The sequence below is a fragment of the Hemiscyllium ocellatum genome, chromosome 31 (assembly GCF_020745735.1).
Source record: "Hemiscyllium ocellatum isolate sHemOce1 chromosome 31, sHemOce1.pat.X.cur, whole genome shotgun sequence".
Classification (NCBI taxonomy): Eukaryota; Metazoa; Chordata; class Chondrichthyes; order Orectolobiformes; family Hemiscylliidae; genus Hemiscyllium; species Hemiscyllium ocellatum.
Window position 1 is genome coordinate 26,745,491 of NC_083431.1, and position 23,254 is coordinate 26,768,744.

The 23,254-nt window shown below is 40.8% G+C and overlaps 2 protein-coding genes and 3 non-coding genes across 6 annotated transcripts in view; 1 reads left to right on the forward strand and 4 right to left on the reverse strand.

Moving 5' to 3' along the window:
- rilp (Rab interacting lysosomal protein) overlaps positions 1–2,618 on the reverse strand; it is a 40,198-nt gene extending 37,580 nt beyond the window's left edge. For both annotated transcript variants that reach the window (XM_060848473.1, XM_060848472.1), the window contains exon 1: positions 2,082–2,618. In XM_060848473.1, the coding sequence (XP_060704456.1) occupies positions 2,082–2,357 (276 nt within the window). In that variant the 5' untranslated portion in view covers positions 2,358–2,618. The remainder of the gene's footprint in view (positions 1–2,081) is intronic.
- Positions 2,619–8,663: 6,045 nt separating this feature from the next.
- On the reverse strand, positions 8,664–8,737 carry trnat-agu (transfer RNA threonine (anticodon AGU)). The gene has a single exon. It is a non-coding gene; the product is annotated as a tRNA-Thr (tRNA).
- Positions 8,738–9,214: 477 nt separating this feature from the next.
- trnat-agu (transfer RNA threonine (anticodon AGU)) lies at positions 9,215–9,288 on the forward strand. Its single transcript has one exon. It is a non-coding gene; the product is annotated as a tRNA-Thr (tRNA).
- Positions 9,289–12,479: 3,191 nt separating this feature from the next.
- trnat-agu (transfer RNA threonine (anticodon AGU)) lies at positions 12,480–12,553 on the reverse strand. The gene has a single exon. It is a non-coding gene; the product is annotated as a tRNA-Thr (tRNA).
- An 8,324-nt stretch (positions 12,554–20,877) lies between these two features.
- prpf8 (pre-mRNA processing factor 8) overlaps positions 20,878–23,254 on the reverse strand; it is a 51,542-nt gene continuing 49,165 nt past the window's right edge. The window contains exons 40-42 of the mRNA XM_060848413.1: positions 22,986–23,125; positions 22,024–22,226; positions 20,878–21,301 (exon numbers count right to left, since the gene is read on the reverse strand). Of these exons, the coding sequence (XP_060704396.1) occupies positions 21,147–21,301; positions 22,024–22,226; positions 22,986–23,125 (498 nt within the window). The 3' untranslated portion in view covers positions 20,878–21,146. The remainder of the gene's footprint in view (positions 21,302–22,023; positions 22,227–22,985; positions 23,126–23,254) is intronic.

The window sequence follows — 23,254 nt, forward strand, 5'->3', positions numbered from 1 at the left end:
TCACTTGATCACTAACACAAAGTGTGAAGTTGGAAGGGAGAAAAGTATGACAGCCAAGAGGGTACAGAAGATTCTGTCAAAAAAAAATTAACTTTGTACAGCAGGAAGGTGCTGGAAAACAAGCCTGCTCAGGGAGTGAGTGTGTAAATCATGACTGTAAATAGATGCCTGGGAATCAGACATCACATTGTAATCCAGAAGAGGAAGCTTAAATTCAGGAACTAGTCATCTGACAGTAGAGAAACTGGAAGCTTGCATTAACTATTTCCTTAGCACTCCAGGGTACGTACATTTAGCCATTAACTTATCAATTTGGGGGGGGGGGGGGGGGGGATCTGCCTTTCATCACATCACACTTGGATTTCCTTGCTCACAAACCAATTCTGTAAAGATAATGTGCATGCTGCAAGACAAACAAAAAAATCTTCAGTTCATTAGGATAATAATAATAATAATAATAATAATAATAACTTGTAAATGTATCTGTAGCAAATATGCTGTTGTGTGTCAAAGGGAGGAGTACACTTAAATATGTTGTTATTGCCTCAGTCATGCAATAGTTTGCTAATGTTGAGTGCAAACCAGTGTTCTCACTATGGTCAGCAGCTCACAAACAAAACCAGAAATTGTTGCAAAACCTTAGCAGGTCTGCCAGCATCTGCAGAGAGAAAACAGTGTTAGTGTTTCAGTTCCAGTGACCTTTCAATTGTCAGAACAGAAAAGTTTTTCCAGCAATTTCTGTATTTGTTTGTGATGTCCAGCATCTGCAGTCCTTTGGGTTTGTGTTTAAGTTTGTAGCTATTATATGACATGCCTCACATCCTTTTGCGATAAACCTTTAAGTGACATATTTATAATATCACCACCATAAGTCACAGAATGTGACCTGATGGTATAAAACACTCAACCTTCATCTTACGATAGCCACTTGCAACATGACACTAAGGAAGTTACCAACAGTTTGAACAATTGTTGCAGAACTAGACCACTTAGGATAATGCCTATGACTGTAATAAAGTCTATTGAATCTTTCAGCATTACATTGTCCACATCTGGTTTTTTAGCTATGGGAGCTAAAGTATTGTGCCATCAGTTACAGATACTCCAAAGACAAATCTGAAATCCTGCATCAATGACAAAACAGGGCATATCAAAATCAGCAGGAATGTGGAGCAAGGCTACAATCAAATTAACAGCAACACAAGTTCATGGGGTCAAATCATCTCGTGTTCAACCAACGCAAAGGGCTCCAACAGAGTAAAGCTGTGCAGAACGAAAGAATACCCAGATTTGGCTTTGTCAGGTAATGCAATTCCAAGTGGGCTCCAGGAACATCTGACCATCTTCGGTATTCTAAGAGATTTGAGAAGCAAGCAGATAGGTGACAGAAGATTGCTTTTTAACAGTGTACAGTCTCCCTATGCTGGTTATGCAGTGTAAACAAACAGCCAGTGCTCAAAGCATATTGAACATTGAAACTTAATCTTTTAAATGCACCAGTAGAAAAGCAAGGAGCAACAGAAGGCATGATGCAAGGGTTAGATGAAAAATGGATAGGAAGCAACTTAGTAGAGCATTAAGGCAGAAACCAAGCTAGGCCAGTGACTTTTTTTCTATACTGTTAACTCATTGTTACTAGATTTTAATCTCAACATCTCCAAATAAAACTGAAAGTGCCAGAGAAACACAGCAGGTCCAGCAGCTTCTGTGGAGACAGAAAAACAAGTTTAATGCTTCAAGTCCAATGATACGGGTTCTAAAGATTTTAGTTTGGATCTCCAGTGTTTACAGTACTGTACTCAACTTTTACCAAAGTCATCAGCGTTGGTTTAGGAAAACCAGTCACTCTATAGCAGAGGGATGTCCGACAACCCCAACCCTACAATGTATAAAAAAAGTGGCATTGTATAAGCAGCAGACTTAGTTATTTAGCCACATATGCTTTGAAGACCACGCTGCATGACTGTACGCGAATTTGGGGGTGGGGGATGGCTAGGAATAGCCGATGCAAAGTTATTCAATAGGAGTTCCTTTTTTTAAAAAAAACATTTAAATTCAGCATTGTGCCCGGAGACACGCACCTTGTAATGGCCCGTGCTTCTCTCTCCATCTTGCAATCTCACGAAAGCTCGGATCAGCTCCTGCTCGGTGTTCCCGTTCCTTGTCACGAAACTTTCCAGCATTTCCAAGATGCGGACAATCTTAGGAATCAGACCTTCCACGACTTTCTTCCCGTGGCTGTCGATTAGCTTCTCCAGCTCAGTGCCGATCAACTTGGCGATCTCGTACACATCATTGACGCCGAGGTTAGAGGCGGGTTTGTCCAGGCATGACAGGAGACAGGCTTCTGTGTCCATAATGCTGCTGATTCGATGATGGTCCGGGGATGGAACGTTGCCCGAGAATAGAATGTTGCCCGCAAATGGAACGTGACCCGGGAATGGAATGTTGCCCGTAGATGGAACGTGGCCCGGGAGGATGGAGAAGGACGTCCTTTGACTGGCAGGATCAAGCTGCACGGTGGCACTCCATTGAGAAGAAGTCGCTGGGAAGATGTTTTCCCACTGCAGACAGTCTCTCAGCTCCCGGACTTTTATACTGCGCTCCTGTTTGCACCTTTCCCTTGGCTTTAATTGTCACGTGGCACCCCTAACAATAACGTGTCGGCGTCATTTGGCCCAATCACCAGCCAGTGGCAGCCCCACGCCTGACAGGTTCCCAGCCTAGGCCCACCCCGAATCACAAGAGCGAAACCAAGCTGACGAGAGATTGTGGTTAGATTTCTAACAGAACTCTTCAACAAAGTTAACATTAGATAGCACATAACACTCGAGCTAAAATAGCGTATGTGCTCGGTCCCTGCGTGAAATCGATTCAGTGCATGCATTTTTAAAAAAATGTTGCATTTCTCAAATTGATCAGAGGATGCGAACCAATATGTCAATTGCATTTTTTGTGTGTGGTTTTATAAACACATCCATAAGTTTTGGTTTAATACGGACTGATAGAGAAGACAAGGTCAAAATTTAACTGGTTTGGGTTTATTTTTAAACATGTTTCTTACATATAAAGACTGAATACTGTATCAAAGATATGACAAGCTGTTCCATTATTGAAACAATGTTCCATAAACTCAATCACCTAATACCAGTCTATTCCAAATGCGACTCTGTAAATGTTTCTAACATTCATATGACTGGACTTCATGCTTCTGTTTAGCCTTCCATGTTTCTCTCTTAACCACTCCACACTTATTAATATCCACCGAGAAATGGCTCAATGACATCATCGCAAGGTTGCTCCCGGGTCATAAAGCCCGACTTTAGCCTTTTAACCACATATCGTCTCCCATGATAAATACTATCTCCTTTTACCTCTTGTCTGTGCGTTAGCTCACCTCTTCTAAAACCTAGTGTTGTCTTTTGTTTGTCAACTCATTAGAAACCTGCTGGGATATGTTTACTCGCAACATTTAAAAAGTATAAACTAAGAGCTAGCTTAGGCCATTTCATTCCCCCCACCATTTAGTAAGATTATAACATCAACTCCACATTAGATAACACATAACAATCGAGCTAAAATAGCGCATGTGCTTGGTCCCTGCGTGAAATCGATTCAGTGCATGCATGTTTAATCTCAACATTTAAATATATAAGCTAAGAGCGAGCTTTGGTCATTTGATCCCTCCCCCACCCCACCATTTCGTAAGTCATGGCTGATTAACTCCACATTCCTATTTAACCCCCAAAATCTTCCACCTCTCCCTGAGCGTTCCTTTTACTTTTCCTTCCAACTGCGTGGATGTCTTCCGTAAACAGAAGTCAGTGCAAGCTAAAGCCAATTGCCATACACAGAATCTTGGAGCGACTTAATTTCATTTCCTCAACATTCTGATTATATTTGTAACATGACATTGGAGTATTTACTTGGGGACTTACAGATTCACACTCTAGGGAGAGATTAATTACTTTAAATTGACATCACAATTGGGTGTGTTGATTCAGTTCTCTCATATCACTGAGTTCCTTGATTGCCAAAACCATTCTCTTGATAATGTTATCAGTATTCATTGTTAAATAAAAGCAGAACATAGCAGCAAAACGTCCAAGTGATTAAAATAGATCTTTCTTGTTAGTAAAACATTTAAATAATTTTAAAAATGCTTTATTTTACAAATTATTACTTGCTCAGCAAAAGAAGTAGATTGAGCTCCAGGTCTGCCCTTATTGTGAGCATGAGTTCCTTCAAGCCTGAATTGAACAAGAGCTGGTCTCCTTCAAACATAAATATTTTTTATACACTGGACAAAGTTGGAACGATGTTTCCCTCTGCTAGGCTGGGAGTTGGGGTGGAAGTGAGTTCTCCAGGAGACACAATCTGATAGGACTAATTACGATTGAGATGAGGAGGAACTTCATCCATCAGAGGGTGGCCATCATTGGAGTTCTCTGCCCCAGATGGCTGTTTAGGTTCAGTCATTGATTATGTTCAAAACTGAGATTGATAACTCCCTCCATGTTAAAAACATTAGGGGATAGTGGAGGAAAATGGCATGGAAGTAGAAGCAGTGTTAATGTTTCAGGTCCTGGTCTGTTTCCAGTGCTTTCTGCTTTTGTTTCTAACATCCAGCACCCACAGACCGTTGCTTTCTTTCAAAGTAGAAGATCACTAAGACTGACATATTCGAAGGACTGAGTATTGTCCTCTTGCTCCTGTTTCTTACATTCTGATTTAAATTCAAAGCTTCTAAATTATGCTGAATTTGATGTCCTTCATAATACAAACTAGTTTACTCTATTCTCATAACAATTACTTCTTTTAAATTAGATGGCTGTTACAGCCGTGATCTCTGATCAACTAATGAACCAAAGAACAATTTCCGAAGATGAATTATTAGACTTGAAATGTAAACCATGATTTGGAGGAGCCCACGTTGGACTGGGTTGGACAAAGTTAAAAATCACACAATACCAAATTATAGTCTACCAGGCTTATTTGGAAGCACTAGCTTTTGAAGCGCTCCGAAACACAGTGCTTCCAAATAGACCTGTTGGACTTTAACCTTAGAACTCTGTGGGAAGCTAGGGAAGTGATTGTTGGGCCTCTTGCTGAGATATTTGTTTCATCATTAGTCACAGGTGAGGTGCCGGAAGACTGGAGGTTGGCTAACATGGTGCCACTGTTTAAGAAGGGTGGTAAGGACAAGCCAAGGAACTATAGATCAGTGAGTCTGATGTCGGTGGTAGGCAAGTTGTTGGAGGGAATCCTGAGGAATTGGATTTACATGTATTTAGGAAGGCGAGAATTGATTCAAGATAGTCAACATGGTTTTGTGCATGGGAAATAATGTCTCACAAATGTGATTGATTTTTTTGAAGAAGTAATAAAAAGGATTGATGAGGGCAGAGCAATGGACATAATCTATATGAATTTCAGTAAGGCGTTTGACAAGGTTCCCCATGGAAGACTGGTTACCAAGGTTAAATCTCATGGAATACAAGGAGAACTAGCCATTTGGATACAGAACTGGCTCAAAGGTAGAAGACAGAAAATGGTGGTGGATGGTTGTTTTTCAGACTGGAGGCCTGTGACCAGTGGAGTGCCACAAGGATTGGTGCAGGGTCCACTATTTTTCATCATTTATATAAATGATTTGGATGTGAGCATAACAGGTATAGTTAGTAAGTTTGCAGTTGACACCAAAATTGGAGGTGTAGTGGATGGCGAAGAAGGTTACCTCAAATTACAATGGGATCTTGCTCACATGAGCCAATGGGCTGAGAAGTGGCAGATGGAGTTTAATTTAGAGAAATGCGAGGTGTTGCATTTTGGGAAAGCAAATCTTAGCAGAACCTATGCACTTAATGATCAGGTCCTAGAGAATGTTGCTGAACAAAGAGATCTTGAGTGCAGGCTTATAGCTCCTTGAAAGTGGAGTCACAGTCACAGTTAGCATAGTGAAGAAGGTGTTTGATATGCTTTCCTTTATTGGTCAGAGTATTGGGCACAGGAGTTGGGAGGTCATGTTGCAGCTGTACAGAACATTGGTTAGGTTATTTTTGGAATATTGCGTGTAACTCTGGTCTCCTTCCCATCGGAAGACTGTTGCGAAACTTGAAAGGGTTCAGAAAAGATTGACAAGGATGTTGCCATGGTTAGAGGATTTGAGCTATAGGGAGAGATTGAATATGCTAGGGCTGTTTTCCCTGGAGCGACGGATGCTGAGGAGTGACCTCATAGAGGTTTATAAAATCATGAGGGGCATGGATAGGATAAATCGACAAAATCTTTTCCCTGGGTTGGGGGAGTCCAGAATTAGAGGGCATAGTTTTAGGGTGAGAGGGGAAGGATATAAAAGAGATCTATGGGGCAACATTTTCATGCAGAGCGTAGCACCTGTGTGAAATGAGCTGCCAGAGGATGTGGTGGAAGCTGGTAAAACTGCAGCATTTAGACTGATTAGACTTACAGTGTGGAAACAGGCCCTTCGGCCCAACAAGTCCACACCGACCCGCCGAAGCGCAACCCACCCATACCCCTACATTTACCCCTTACCTAACACTACGGGCAATTTAGCTTGGCCAATTCACCTGACCCGCACATCTTTGGACTGTGGGAGGAAACCGGAGCACCCGGAGGAAACCCACGCAGACACGGGGAGAACGTGCAAACTCCACACAGTCAGTCGCCTGAGTCGGGAATTGAACCCGGGTCTACAGGCGCTGTGAGGCAGCAGTGCTAACCACTGTGCCACCGTGTAAAAGGTTAAAAGTCACACAACACCAGGTTATAGTCCAACAGGTTTAACTGGAAGCACACTAGCTTTCCTAGCGCAACTCCATCACAGGTGATTGTAGAAGACACAACTGCAAGGCACAGAATTTATAGCAAAAATTTACAGTGTGATGTAACTGAAATTATACATTGAAAGATACCTTGATTGTTTGTTGAGTCTTTCATCTATTCGAATGCCATGGTAGTTTCACTTCTTTCATGTGTAAATCACAAAACCTTTTTTAAAATGTTGCATTCTCGGGTTAGCTGTTAACAATGGTGATAGCTAGACAATAGGTTGAAGGTGTTAGCCCCCTGTGTTCTCTGTCTATGACCTGATGTTTCGAGCATTTAAAAGGCATCTGGATGAATAGGAAGGGTTTGGAGGGATATGGGCCGGGTGCTGGTAGGTGGGGCGAGATTGGGTTGGGATATATGGACGGGTCGGACAGAAGGGTCTGTTTCCACGTTGTATATCTCTGTGACTCGAACCTGGTGTTGTGTGATTTTTAAAGTTGAAACGTTAATACAGTTTGTCGACCAGCAGATACTGCTAGACATGATGAGTTTCTCCAGAACGTTTTTTTTAAATTTACAGAATCTTGCATTCAAATATAAAACTGATAGAAACAATTTCAAAAGTGCGTCCTTTTCCTATTCACCTCCCCCGCCCCACACCTGACATCTGTTGAAAGATGCTTGTAAAATGATCACAGTTGAGGACTTGGAAATGCCTTTGCGCTTGAAATGTGCATTGTGAAAGCTCTTAACGAGCGATGCACTGGGGGATTATTCGCACAATTACTGAAACTTGAGATTGTTTTCTGCGCATTCTTGAGGTCAGCCAGCAAAAACACTCCAGAACTCCGCGGGTGGAGATTCAGCCACTCAAACCATCCACCAGCTCCTCACAACTGTCAACTAAATGCTGGAGAAATACTCAAAAAATGCTGGAGACCATAGCGCGTCAGGCAGCATCCATGGAGAGAAAGTACGGTAACGTTTCGCGTCTCGATGACTCTTATGAGACTGCTTGACTACATTTAGCCTTCCGACCATGAATACAGAACATGGGAAATATGGATTGAAAATAATGCAGCACTGATTGTTAGAATCCTGAAGAAGGGTCCTGCCCGAATCGTCGACTCTCTTGCGCCTCGGATTCTGTCTGACTGGCTGTACCTTTTCTAATGCCATGCTTTAGCTGCACTGACTCTCTAGTACTTGCAGTCCTCACTTAAGTCTGTTAAACGCTTCCCGTTCTCGGTGCCGTGGCTTAGTTGGTTAAAGCGCCTGTCTCGTAAACAGGAGATCCTGAGTTCGAATCTCAGCGGTGCCTTTCTCTGAGTGGTATTTTAAAGCATTCCGACAATTCTGCACATCCTCTGCTTAGTATTTGAGAAGAGTAAATACTTCCGCACGCATAAATCAGTAATATAGATGTTTATATGATATGAGTTATTCCAAAAACTGAGCCTGTTAGCTTGTTATCGTTTGTAGGCGAAAGTAAGAACTGCTGATGCTGGAGATCAGTCAAAATTAGAGCGGTGCTCGAAAAGCACAGACGGTCAGACAGCATCCGAGGAGCAGGAAAAGGATATAATACTCTTTTTCAGTAAATGCATGTTACTAAAAGGGAGAAAATGAGGATTACAGATGCTGGAGATCAGAGTTGAGAGTGTGGTGCTGGAAAAGCACAGGTCAGGCAGCATCTGAGACTTCTGTCCGAAACATTGATTCTCCTGCTCCTCGGATGCTATGCGGTTCCAGCACCAGACGCTCAAAACTTGTTACGAAAAGCCTATGGACGTTTGGGAGATAGTCAAATTTTCGCTAAGCGTACAGGATTGTTTTGAAATACGGAATGACGGGTAAAAGCTTCCAGCTGTAGGCACCGCTGAGATTCGAACTCAGGATCTCCTGTTTACTAGACAGGCGCTTTAACCAACTAAGCCACGGCGCCAAATGCGAAGGCCCTGTTTGTGATCAATAAAGATAAAATGTAGTGCCGCACAGTAATTAGTGATGATTTGAAAGTTATTGTCTCAAAGAGTGAAGGGGCCATATGCAGTGGTAATCTTGAATATACGTTGTTCACAATATGTACAAGATTATGGTTCAAGAGTTCAGAAATGGAATAATGCCTTATTCTGAAATTACTTCTAGGCCAAGTGCTGACTAAATGGGGCAAGTTGTTTCCTTTGTTACTGTGAATTTTATTTTTGTGTGATTCATTATTTGAATAAGTGAAGCCTCTCACTGTCGCCACTATATGGATAACGATCACCAGCAGTTTCTCAAGGCCAAACAGGGATGGGCAATATTGATGTGAGATGAATTAACTTCTTTCGTAAAAGTTCAAACGCGAAAGGAAACACCAAGGTGCTTAACTCGGAGTTACCATCCTGGAAAATAATTAATCGAGGAATTCCTTGAAGGTGGCGCCGTGGCTTAGTTGGTTAAAGCGCCTGTCTAGTAAACAGGAGATCCTGAGTTCGAATCTCAGCGGTGCCTTCTGGGGTTGGTATTTTAATGTAATCGAATAATTCTGTGTGGATTCCCCCGCCCAAAACACTGCATAGGACAAACAGGAAGACAGTTAACGACCCGCATCCATGAACACCAAATAGTCACGAAACGACACAACCAATTATCCTTAGTACCACACACGCAGATGATAAGCAACATGAGTTCAACTGGGACAACACTACTATGATAGGACAAGCCAAACAAAGAACAGCCAGGGAACTCCTACAGGCATGGCACTCATCTACAGATTCAATCAATAAGCACATCGATCTGGACCCAATATACCGACCACTGCACCGCACAGCTGCAACTGACAACCGAAAGCAGCAGATGCAAACCACTACAAATGCCGGAGGAAACATCACAGAAGCGCTTCACAGGAGGCTCCCAAGCACTGAGGATGTCACCTAGACAGGGGATGAAATGTCTGCAACACAAATTCCCCGCTCCACGAACATAACCACAACAACGAGCACCCGAGCTACAAATCTTCACCCAAAATTTGGGTCAGTGCTAGCAAATGAGATTAGATTAAATTGGGATATCTGGTCAGCATGGACGAGTTGTTTCAGTGCTGTACATCTCTTATGACTCTATGACTAATAATAGGAAACAAATACATCTGTCTTTTACCAAACTCCTTAAACCTATATCATCTAGTCACCAACCTTTACATAAAGAAAATAAGAACTAGGAGCAGGAGTAGGCATTTCAGCTCCTTGAGTCGGCTCTGTCATTCCATATGGTCATGATGTGGAGGTGCCGGTATTGGACTGTGGTGGACAAGATCAAAAGTCACACTACACCGGATTGCCGTCTACCAGGTTTATTTAGAGCCATAGAGATATACAGCATGGAAACAGACCCTTCGGTCCAACTCATCCATGCCAACCAGATAACCCAACCCAATCTAGTCCCACCTGCCAGCACCCAGTCCATATCCCTCCAAACCCTTTCTATTCATATAACCAGCCAGTTGTCTTTTAAATGTTGTAATTGTACTAGCCTCCCCCACTTCCTCTGGCAGCCCACTCCACACACTCACCATGCTCTGCGTGAAAAGGTTGCTCCTTAGGTCTCTTTTATATCTTTCCCCTCTCACCCTAAACCTATGCCCTCTAGTTCTGGACTCCCCCACCTCAGGGAAAATACCTTGTCTCTTTACCCAATCCATATCCCTCATGATTTTATGAACCTCTATAAGGTCAACCCTCAGCCCCCAATGCCCCAGGGAAAACCACCCCAGCCTTTTCAAGCTCTCCCTTTTGTTCAAATCCTCCAACCCTGGCAACGTCATTGTGAAGCTTTTCTGAACCCTTTCAGATTCTACAACATCATTCCGATAGGAAGAAGACCGGAATTGCATGCAATATTCCAACAGTGGCCTAACCAATGTCCTGTACAACTGCAACATTACCTCCCAACTCCTGTACTCAATACTCTAACCGATAAAGGCAAGCATACCAAATGCCTTCTTCAATATCTATCTGCGACTTTACTTTCAAGGAGTTATGAACCTGCACTCCAAAACCTCATCCTGAGCTACAAATCTTCTCAAACTCACTACTCCAAGGTCTCTTTGTTCAACAATACTCCCTCAGACCTTACTATTAAGCTATCACAAACTTTCACAGGGTTACTCCTTCATCAGGTGAAGTGAGCACCCAGGCACAGACTTTATAATCAGAGAGATCAAAAGATCACACAAATGGCGTGACTGAAATGTCAACAGGCCCGAATAAGAGGTCTCCTCAGGTGATCAAGAGTGTCAGACAGTGTGATTTAAGTGTCAACAGCTGAATAACAATTGAAGGGATGACCTTCAATCTGATTAATTAAGGCAGATATATAATTACAAAAAATTACAGAAGATTTTTAAAAAATTCTCTCCACCTAATTTTTAATATTTTGCAATTATCTCTCTGCCTCAATTAATCAGATTATAGGACATCCCTTCACTTGTTATTCAGCTGTTGACACTTTACGCTATTCTGGTGTCATGTGACATTTGATAATATGATCATGACTAATCTCATCTAAGCCTCACCTCCACTTTCCTGTCTATTCACCACAACCCTTCAAACCATTCATCAAAAATCTAAAAATCACACAACACAAGGTTATAGTCCAACAGGTTTAATTGGAAGCACTAGCTTTCGGAGCGACGCTCCTTCATCAGGTGATTGTCTCACCTGATTGTCGCTCCGAAAGCTAGTGTGCTTCCAACTAAACCTGTTGGACTATAACCTTGTGTTGTGTGATCTTTAACTTTGTACACCCCTGTCCAGCACCGGCATCTCCAAATCATCACAAATCTATTTATCTCCACCTTAAATTTACTCAATGTATCAGTTTCCACCATACTCTAGTGTAGTGAATTCCACTGATTTATGACCCTTTGCGAGAAGTAGTTTTGCTTCATCTATTTTAAATCTGCTCCCCTTCTCTTAAAACTATGACCTTTCACTCTATGCTCCACATAAGTAAACATTCTTTCCAATTCAACTTTGTCAATCCCCTTTAGCATCTTTTATACCTCAATTACATCTTCTCTCGTTCTTCGAAACGCCAGTGTATAGAACTATAACTGCTCAGTCTCTCTCCGTAAAGACAACTCGGAATAAGGGTGGGGGGGGAGGGGGAGTTGCATAGTCTGGTCTCACTAATGCCTCGTCCTGACAGTTTACCCCTGACATTCTTGTGCGTTTCTATTTTAAGAACTGCCAAGCTATCAAGTTCCTCCGGATTTATTTTACCTGACCAAATACCGTTTCATAGTTAGAATCACCTTTTCTAATGATGCCAAATGCAAAGTACTTCTTTAATACCTCTCGCCATGCCTGAAGAATATATCATTTTTGATTCCTAAATTAGCTAGTATTCGTTTGAATACGTTATAGCTATTTATTAGTCTTATATTTTAGCGCTAATCTTTTGCTTTTGGCACTGTAAATGACACTTGTTTTGAATATTTTCCCTGTACCTTCTACATTCAACTTGCTTCTGAGCTGTATTATGAACATTACACTTGTCAGAAACCTTCTGTTTCGTTCGCGCAGAAAACTCAACCTTTTAAAGAAAATATTCCATTGTTTCTTTATTTTGGATTCTTCACATTAAAATGTATCGTCTCATGCTTTCTTTTGCAGAAGAGATTACTTAAAATTCGAAGACAAAGGCACCGCTGAGATTCGAACTCAGGATCTCCTGTTTACTAGACAGGCGCTTTAACCAACTAAGCCACGGCGCCCAAGTTGCACAAAATGTCGATACATTATGCCTCTGATGTTACTATCTGGTTTGAGGTTTGCTATTAATCAATTTTCTTGTATTGCGATATTAGCTGGAGTTCCACATTTCTCCTTATTATTTTGTCTGCTTATTCCTGATATTTTTTAGACAGCAGGAGTACGGCTTATCTTTACGGATAACTTCAGTTTATCAATTACAGAAATAAACTATTTGTTAAAAATCTTGAAATTATAAAAAACACATTGAAAACAGATTCTGTTAGTTTTTTTTCAAAAAGGGCGCTCACTTTCCAAACTTCTGTGACACATGACGGGTGTCTTTCGTACCTGTTTCGGATTTCAGGATTCCAGTGCGGATTCCTATGCGGTTGAGTGAGTTTGCAGAAGTTGGTGAAAGGAGATGCTGTTTAAGATTGTTTGTGTGGGGTGAAGTTCACTTTGTAGAGAGGATGGCATTGGATAAATTGATGCAGAGACATATGAATGGGGAGGTGTTTAAGCAAATGTGATGAAGCTCGAATTGTTAAGATTTGGCCCGATCCCAATCAAAACGCCACTCCCACAAACTGCTTTGTATTGCTGAGATGATTGGATTCCAGTCTGACAGGAAGACTGGACCTGGTCTGGAACTAAAGAATTGGAGAACGCTGCAAAAACAAGGTGGCCTTTTCAATGGGGGCAGTAGAATTTGAATTTGGGGCCGCAAGCAAAGGAGGATAGTGTCGAAGTGAAGATATATATACAAGGTGGGTGTTTGGAGCAGCGTGTTGGAAGGCAGCACAATGGAATTTAAAGGTACAGAAAGGGAAATCCGTGAAGTATGAACTCAGTCCATGAGGTAAAAACAATGACTGCAGATGCTGGAAACCAGATTCTGGATTAGTGGTGCTGGAAGAGCACAGCAGTTCAGGCAGCATCCAACGAGCAAAAGCCCTTCATCAGGAATAAAGGCAGTGAGCCTGAAGGGTGGAGAGATAAGCTAGGGGAGGATGGGGGTGGGGATACCCCCATTCCAGCAATGATTCTGGGGACGGCATATGGTGAAAGCCTGAATTCGCTGCAGGGCTGCAAAATAGATAAGGCATTGTTCCACAGGTCACATTGTTGTCTGAGGTGATGAGCGGAGTGGGAAACGTAGAACTTTGGGGAGAATTCGGTGCTGTCGGAGAGGGGACTGCTCCTGTTTGACTTGAACGCTTTTAGTGGTTTCTGTAAATTCGAGACACTGAGGATAACGGCATTTTAACAGCGCACGAAAACTAGCACCAGTTTGGGAAGAGCAGAAATCAGAAGAGCCAAGTGGCATCTTTGTCAGCACAGGATGTGGAGCGGGGAAGTTGGAGACAAATAAAAATTGTCCTGGACTTTAACGGTTAATAGTTTTAATTTGGTAGTTAGAGCTTTAATAACAGCTAAATGACTAGAACAGCTAAATAAAGTCAAAACGAATTTCTGCACAAATCTTAACCGTAATTAAATATGATTTGGAGATGCCGGTGTTGGATTGGGATGTTCAAAGTTAAAAATCACACAATACCAGGTTATAGTCCAGGTTTAATTGGAAGCACTAGCTCCTTCATCAGGTAGTAGTGGAGGGCTCAATCCTGACAGAACTGATAGCAAAAATTTACAGTGTGATGTAACTGAAATTATACATTGAAAAATTGATTGTTAAGCCTTTCATCTGTTAGAATACTGTGATAGTTTCACTTCTTTCATGTGTAAATCACAAAACCTTTTTTTTAAAAAATGCATCTCAGGTTAGCTGTTAACAATGGTGATAGCTAGACAATATGTTGAAGGTGTTGGCTTTCGGTGTTCTCTGTCTATGCCATGATGTTTAGATTGATTCTAATCTAAAAAGTGAGATAACGGCATTTTACATGAATTCATGCAGTTTTTGAGCAAAGTACAATGTAACCCTGCAAGTGCAAATTTATAACTATAACCTGGTGTTGTGTGATTTTTAACTGTGGATAAATATGGACTGAGATATGGCAGAGCAGTTTATAAGGACTCTGCTGCTGCTCTAGTTGGTCCCAATTCAACATCTCCTGTTCAGAGCAATGGGGTGTGAGTTGGAAATACTCTTGACAGGACGGCCGAGGAATCGCTAGACAGTCTGGTCACACCAGGAGAATTGCAGGCAATCGAATGCTGGATAAACTCAGCAGGTCTGGAAGAGAAAAACATGAACACTTTGTGTCTGTTTTGAGGGAAGGACCCTCAAGGTTGTGAGGTTTCCCATCAACAACTACCCATCTCAGCAGTGTATTCCAGACCCCCATCTCTCAGAGTGAAAAACATTTCCTCAAATGTCCTCTAAATCTCTTGCCTTTCACATTAAAATTATGCCCCCTTGTTATTGATCCTTCCAATAAGAAGAACACCTGCTTTCTATCCACTTCTCCAAGCCCCTCAAAATCTTATATTGGAGCCAACAACATAGCAAGGAAGTTTACTCCAGAGATTTCTGGGAGCTAAATAGAAAACTGGTCCTAAAATGTTAAGGCTAAATCGCCATAGTTCCACTCTCTTATTATAAAGAGGTAACAAGTGGTGATTTAAACAGAGGGTCACTACATCTCAGGCAAGGCAAGACCTTCATAGCAGACTCAACCAAAGCCAGAATTGAACCAACACTGTTAGTATCAAAACCAGCCATCCATTCAGCTGAGCTAACCAATCCCATCAGAGGAAGATTACATAGGACGAATAGATTCTCGAGGTTACCACGTGTTATGAAACTGTGGATGTGTTATACCTTTAAGAGAGTAAAGGCTAGCAGTGACAGCATCAAGTGTTCTCAGTAAGACACAATGTATCATGTGCTCCAGCTACTGTGGTAGCTAGTTGCCTGGAGATGACAAAACAGATTCAAATTAGGTCAATCAGTTTAAATTATACCCTGAAAAATATCAAATTCCAGTCAAGTTTGAATTGAGTATATTGACAATCTTAAAAGCCACTCGGGTGTAAGTTTGCTCGCTGAGCTGAAGGTTTGATATCCAGACGTTTCATTACCTGGCTAGGTAACATCATCAGTGATGACCTCCAAGTGAAGCGAAGCTGTTGTCTCCTGCTTTCTATTTATATCTTTCACCTGGATGGGGTTCCTGGGGTTTGTGGTGATGTCATTTCCTGTTCGTTTTCTGAGGGGTTGATAGAAGGCATCTAGATCTATGTGTTTGTTTATAGCGTTGTGGTTGGAGTGCCAGGCCTCTAGGAATTCTCTGGCATGTCCTTGCTTAGCCTGTCCCAGGATAGATGTGTTGTCCCAGTCGAAATGGTGGGTTTTTTTCATCCGTGTGTAGGGCTATGAGGGAGAAAGGGTCATGTCTTTTTGTGGCTAGCTGGTGTTCGTGCATCCTGGAGGCTAACTTTCTTCCTGTTTGTCCTACGTAGTGTTTGTGGCAGTCCTTGCATGGAATTTTGTACATGACGTTGGTTTTGTCCATGGGTTGTACTGGGTCTTTTAAGTTTGTTAGTTTTTGTTTGAGCGTGTTGGTGGGTTTGTGTGCTACTAGGATTCCGAGGGGTCTTAGTAGTCTGGCTGTCATTTCTGAAACTTCTTTGATGTAAGGTAAGGCAGTTAGAGTTTCTGGCTGTGTTTGGTCTGCTTGTCGTGATTTGTTCTTGAGGAATTTGCGCACTGTAGTTTTTGAGTATCTGTTCTTCTTGAATACGTTGTATCGGTGGTTCTCCCCTGTTTTCCTCAAGAACAAACCATGACAAGCAGACCAAACACAGCCAGAAACCCTAACCACCTTACCATACATCAAAGAAGTTTCAGAAATGACAGCCAAAATTCAAGGAATTTTGATCCCAGCTGATATTAATACTGGATAAGTCAGTGAAGTCTGACATGTTAGATCTGAGATTTTTATTTCTTAATCATGGCAATCAATTACTGAGCACATTCATAAGAGGTGCCAGGATACTTTTAACACAGAGAATATAAGTTCATGAAATAAGGAAAGATACAAAGACCTGTGGCATCAGACAAGTAGTTTAAAAATACTTTATTATAAACACTAGGAAAAGATTGAAATTCATACTATTCCTTTTATCCCAGCAATACCCTTGCAACACCCAAATGTCAATAAAGATTCATTATTATCTCCACATTAAGGCTTCTTCAACAGGCTGATATGCTGTAACTGGTTTCCTTTCAGGAAATTTCTCTGCATTTATTAAGATGTTATAGAGTCATAGACATGTACAGCATAGAAACAGACCGTTCGGTCCAACCTATCCATGCTGACCAGATATCCCAACCCAATCTAGTCCCACCTGCCAGCACCCAGCCTATATCCCTCCAAACTCTTCCTATTCATATAACATATACCACCTTCTGCGTGAAAAAGTTGCCTCTTAGGTCTGTTTTATATCTTTCCACTCTTACCCTAAACCTATGCCTTCTAGTTCTGGACTCCCCCACCCCAGGGAGAAGACTGTATCTATGCCCCTCAATTTTATAAACTTCTATTACATCACCCCTCAGCCTCCGATGCTCCAGGGAAAACAGCCCCAGCCTGTTCAGCCTCTCTCTATAGCTCAAATCCTCTAACCCTGGCAACATCCTCAAACATTTTTTAAATTAATACTTATTCCCCCCTCCAACTTTTTAATGCTCTAAGTTCTTTGGTGTAAAATTTAATTAAAATGTATGTAAATAAATAGAATGCATGGAGTACAAGGAAGAATTTGCATGAAATATAGGTGCAAATTCAACTTATGCGGGTATGACGTAATATCTATTATTGAGGCATTGCTGCAAGACTGTTAGGAATGCAAACTGCAGATTCGAAACAGTGATAAGACTTACATGATAGGGAATCAATTACAGATGGAGGAAGTGTTAATGATTAAATATGAAATCCATTCAGTAAAAAGGAGAAACAATAACTGGCAATCTAACACTTTATGGTTTGAATTAATATATAGAAAAGAGCCTGAGAGTGTATTGGTAGAGGTATATACGTCCCCTGGTAGAAACTATGAAATAGAATAAAGATTAGATAAGCATGTAGTAAAGACAGATTGGTTTTAAAGGGGATTTTGAACTTGCATTATCAAATGCAATAAGCAGATGAGCTAATGTCAGAAAGTCAGCAACGTCCAGGTAGTTTTCTGAAATGATACGTCTTTGATCTAACAGTGTGTGTCATATTAGTTTTACTAATAAACAATTACCCAGATGCTTCTAGCACCCTAACTGTGTATACAATTATCAAATAGCAAGCGTAATATGATTGAATTCAATGTTGGAGTTGAAAGTGAGAAACACAAAACAGCTACTAGGCTTTTAGATTTAGATAATGCTGACATCAAAAGGATGTGATAGAGACTGCCTGTGATGAACTAAAGAAATTTGCTAATGGTTAAAAAGATAAACGATCAGTGGAAGGTATACAAAAAAAAATCATGTACAGAATCTGTTTATACCCAAGGAGCAATAGCTGGTCCCACCAAAGCAAAGCCACAAAGAGGCAAGAAACAACATAAAACCAAGTTTAAAAATTATACAATATAAAACAAAGCATATATCCTAGTGAATAGAAAAGATATGAAGAACAGTAAAGGTTGTCAAAACAGATATAGCTTTAAAAAGATACATGAAAAGAAACTTGCAAAAATACCAAAACTCAGCATAATGTTTACAATAATGTTAGAAAAATTGGATTGTTAAGAGTAATATAGGCCCCTTAAAACTGGCAATGCAACATGATAAATTTGGAATAAGGAAATAGCAGACACTTAAGATCCTTGTGAAGTTTTGTAGCTCGGGTTGTGGATGTGGTTGTAGTTAGCTTGCCAAGCTAGTGGGTTGTCATGCAAACATGCTCGGTAACATCATTAGTTCCACTTCTGTAAAAATTGATGCACTACTCCACTTGATATTTATGTGTCCCAGTTTAAGATGGGTGGTATGACTTCCAGTTTTTCTCTGCAGTGGTTTGTATGTGGGATCTGTCAACATGCTTGTTAGTGGCATTGTGGGTTGAAAACCACGCCTTTACGAATTCCCATGCATGTCTCAGTTTACTTGTCCTAGCTTGCTAAAATTGTCCCAGTCGAATAGTCGGAGATGAGTGAGAACTGGTCATGCCGTTTTGCTGCTAGTTGGTGTTCACGCATCCAGATTGCTAGTTTTCTTCCAGTCTGGCGGGTGTACTGCTTGTGGCAGTCGTAACATGGAATTTTGTGCAGCATGTCATGCGTATGGTGTCTTTCGTTCTTGTGAGCAGATTGGCATAGTATGGCTGTGGGTTGGTGTGTTCTTATAATTCCTAGGAACATCTCTGAAGTACTGTGTTTAGGGTATCACCCATAGAAATATAGTGGCCTTGGAGAGAGTACAGCATAACTTTACTAGAATGATACCGGAGTTAAATTGCAAGGACACATTAATATCTCCAAAGGCTTGAATGCAACCACACAAGTGGGACAGATAGGAACCTTGGGCAGATGGTGGAGTACCTCTCATTGCACTTCAGCAATCCGTCTAGTGTAAGCAATGAATAAATAAGTTCCAGGACTTTGACTCAGCTACAGTGCAGAAATGTGATATAATTCTAAATTAGGATGCTGTGGCTTATAGGGGAGTCTGCAGATGGGTTCCTCTGCATGTTACCCTTTGTCCCTCCAGACATTAGAAAATCCTGCAAATCCATGAAGACAGATGCAGCAACACCAGCGCCCTCAACCAGAGCAACCTCCTGAGCATCAAGGCACTGACCCCTCTTGATTAGCCATGATGGGCTGGGCACATTGTCCATATGACCAACTCTCAGCTTAAATGGCAGGCGAGCCAGCAGGTGCCTGAGAGATACCCTCAAGGTCTCAGTGGCAAGGTCCAGCATTCCCACAGAAAGCTGGGAATCACTGGCCCAAGACGGTCCAAACTGGAGGAGGAGCATCTGGGAAGGAAAAGGCAGAAGCCAGGTGAAAACTGTGAACAAAGCATACTGTTGCACCAACGTACCACCCACCTATTTCTGTGACCACCACCTGCCCCAAGTGTAAAAGAGCCCGCAGTAACCACATTGGTCTGTACAGCCACCTATGGACTCACTCAGCGTCAAGGAGAGTCATCCTTGCCTGTGATGGACGGCCAATGACTGAGATATTAGAAGAGTTAGCTTAAGGTGCTGCTAAAGAAGCCTTGGTAAGTTGCTGTAATGCAACTTATATTTTGTACACACTGTTGTTAGTGGTGGAAGGACTGAATGTTTAAGATGGTAGATAGAGTGCCAATCAAGTTGGCTGCTTTATCCTGGATGACATTGAATATCATGACCATTTTTAGACCTATACTTACCTAGGAAAGCAGACAGTATTCCATCACATACCTGATGTGTGCATTGTGGATGGTAGGCATGTTTTGAGAAAGTTAATTGCTGCAATTCCCAGATACTGACGTGTTTTATAGCCATCTTTATATGGCTAATTTTGTGATTGTGTCCAAGTTTTGCTTTTAAAAGGCAGGGACTACTTCAGTCTCTCATAAATAATCTCTTTTCAATATCAATAAGCTTAACTTAAGTAAGATACAATTTCTCAAACAGGACCCTCACCATCTTGACAATTGCATAATAAACTACTCTACGGATAAGCACATTTTCTACTAGCAGCCATCTCTACCAGAACTGACTGACTCTGTGACAGTTGTGCCTGTTCTGAAATGCACAGTCATAGAGATGTACAGCAAGGAAACAGACCCTTCGATCCAACTCATCCATCCAACATAATCTAGTCCCACTTGCCAGCACCCAGCCCATATCCCTCCAAATCTTTCCTATTCATATATCCATCCAGATGCCTTTTAAATGTTGCAATTGTTCTAGCCTCCACCATTTCCCTCTGGCAGCTCATTCCATACACACACCATCCTCTGCGTGAAAACGTTGCCCCTTAGGTCTCTTTTCTCATCATAAACCTATGCCCTCTAGTTCTCAACTCCCCCACCCCAGGGAAAAGACCTTGTCTATTTACCCTATCCTTGCCCTTCATGATTTTATAAGCCTCTGTAAGGTCATCCCTCAGCCTCTGATGCTCCAGAGAAAACTGCCCCAGCCTCTCCCTATAGCTCAAATCCTCCAACACAGGCAACATCCTTGTAAATCTTTTCTGAACTCTTTCAAGTTTCACAACATCTTTTTGATAGGAAGGAGACCAAAATTGCATGCAATATTCCACAAATGGTCTCACCTACATTTTGAGGGTCAGTTCCCAGCCAGTTGTGTTCATAATATGTTCACCACCTCATTGAATTCTAAACCTCACAAAATAAACTCCATGTAGGTTAAAAAATTGTTTAAGCTTTAATCTCTTCTACAGTGTAGACATCACTGCACACAGAAAATTACAGAAGTACTAGCGCATTTAAAACTTTCAGCTCATGTATACATACCATAGTTTCAGGCAATTTTTAAACATAAAGCTACTTTGTTTCACATATCACAAATTTTGGAGTTTACATATTCTACGAACAAAATCTGGAATTTAACAGAGACCACAAACTGAACTTAAATTCATTTGTTGAATATCAACAGTACAGAAGTTCCATTGTAAATTTCTCGTCTTTTTCTAAGAGTACATGTCCTCTCTGTCTGCATTGTAGATCTCGCCCTCTTGAAGCGAAGCAAAGTTCAAGAAATGAGATGGTCTGTGAACTTCATGGTAGAACTCTTTAGGATTGGCCAAATGCAGCTCATATTTCATGTTGGGATCATGGCGAACACCTAATAAAAAAGTTAAATATTTAAGCTAGGAGACTACTTTAAGAAGTGTCAAAAATAAAAAGCTTGGTGAGGAATTACAGAGGAACATCATTGTCTTCTTTGAGTGATGAGAATGTAAAAAAGATCATGAAGCTTTGGACTACTCATCCTAAGTAGGTTTATTTCATTTAATATACTTTATAAAGAGCATTTAAACTTCCTACAAACAAAATGAGTTTGGGATCCTAGGAAACAAGTCTCAATAAGCACAATAAAAACTACAGCCTTCGTGAGAAAATGTAAGTTAACTAAAGCAGGAAACTTTATCTTTAGTTCCCAGTTCAAATTCAAGCCAGTGACCTCAGATATACTGCAGGTTAGCACAGGAACACTGACCTGAGACTTAACGCAATTGCTCATAATCAGTGACCTTTCCTGGAACTGCATATATGTGAGGACTGGATTGAACACAGCCGATTACCTTCTTTCTAGTTGAGACTTAACATTGCCGACATTAAATACAAGTGGATGGTGCAGTCTATGGTACTATATTCTAGTATCAGAAAAGATGATGGGCAGAATGGCCTGACTAATGAACACTGTTTTTAAATCATTACAATAACATGCAAATAGAGATCAATGTTAATATACTGAGCTTAAATTTGGCACAGCTGCCCAACGGCATTTAGTAACATTGGTGCAATGCAACTTGGGTATTTAAAAAAGGATAGAAATATTCTTACCCATGAAATTGTAATTCCAGGAGCTCTGGCCAGGGACCATGAAGAAGCCAAGGAATCTATCTGATAACAACATCTGAACTCTTTCATAATGGGAAGGCAGATATCCCTTTGGATTGTTTCCTTTGTCTGTGTTCTGTCTGCCCCATTCATATCCACTTGGAGTAAGCTTGTATGCTGTCAGTGTGCATGAACCTGGAGTAAAGCTGAATAAAATATCAATTATATATTACCTACCGGATAAATGCCTGGGAAGTGTTCTCAACTGTCACTGTCATCTTACATTCTAACCTTTTCGCTGACAAGTTCTCTTCCCAGACCATTACCAATCTTTGTATATTTTAGAAAAGTTTGTTTGTTAATTACTAGTTCTTCACATTTTGCTACATTTTAAAAAATTCCATCTAAACTCAAAAACTGGAGTCAAAATAAAAAGTGAAAATAGAAGTATAATATTTAGTTGAAGTGTGTAATTTGTTAAGATGTAAATGCCATGCCAATGAAAGGATTAAGCTTACTTTAGTTATGGGCAACAGCATTCAATACATTCTTGGCATAGATTTTTAAATTATTACTTGTACAATTACAATTTTAATAACTTAAATTGTTCATTTTCTTTATGAACTAAACTAAATACATGAAAGCACTCTACCTGATTAAGTTGTGAACAGAATAACAAACAGTTTCACCCATTTCAAATAATACAGAAAATGCCATCGAATTTGCTAATATCTACATCACTGCACATTATAAAGGAACATTTGAAAAAAGTTAAAATTTTGTTCTGGTAAAGACTAATTGCTGTAGAACATTGCAAAAAAGAGTTCCTCAAAGGGCATAGTTGGGAAGATATTTTGCCAAATTCTATTACTTGTCAATTGCAAGTTTTGAATCCAGATACACAAGAAATCCTACCGCTATGTGCCAAGGCATTTAAGTTGACCAGGAAGAGTTAGCCTTTTTACCTGCATGTTATGATGATAGTCTTTTCTCCATCCCAAGATGGATTGTCAGCCATTATTTTAGCATGGGTGGTGACATCTTGAGGTGACAACTGAGGAGACTCATTGGGTTGAGTGTGAATCCAACCAAGAGGTTCCATTTCCTTAAGGAATAATTTCATATTAATATAGACATGAATAAAGTGCAATACCAAGAATAAAAGATAAAATATATTGCTGCCTCTAATAAAATTAGAAACAAACAGGAAGACCAATTATTTAAAATGTATTTC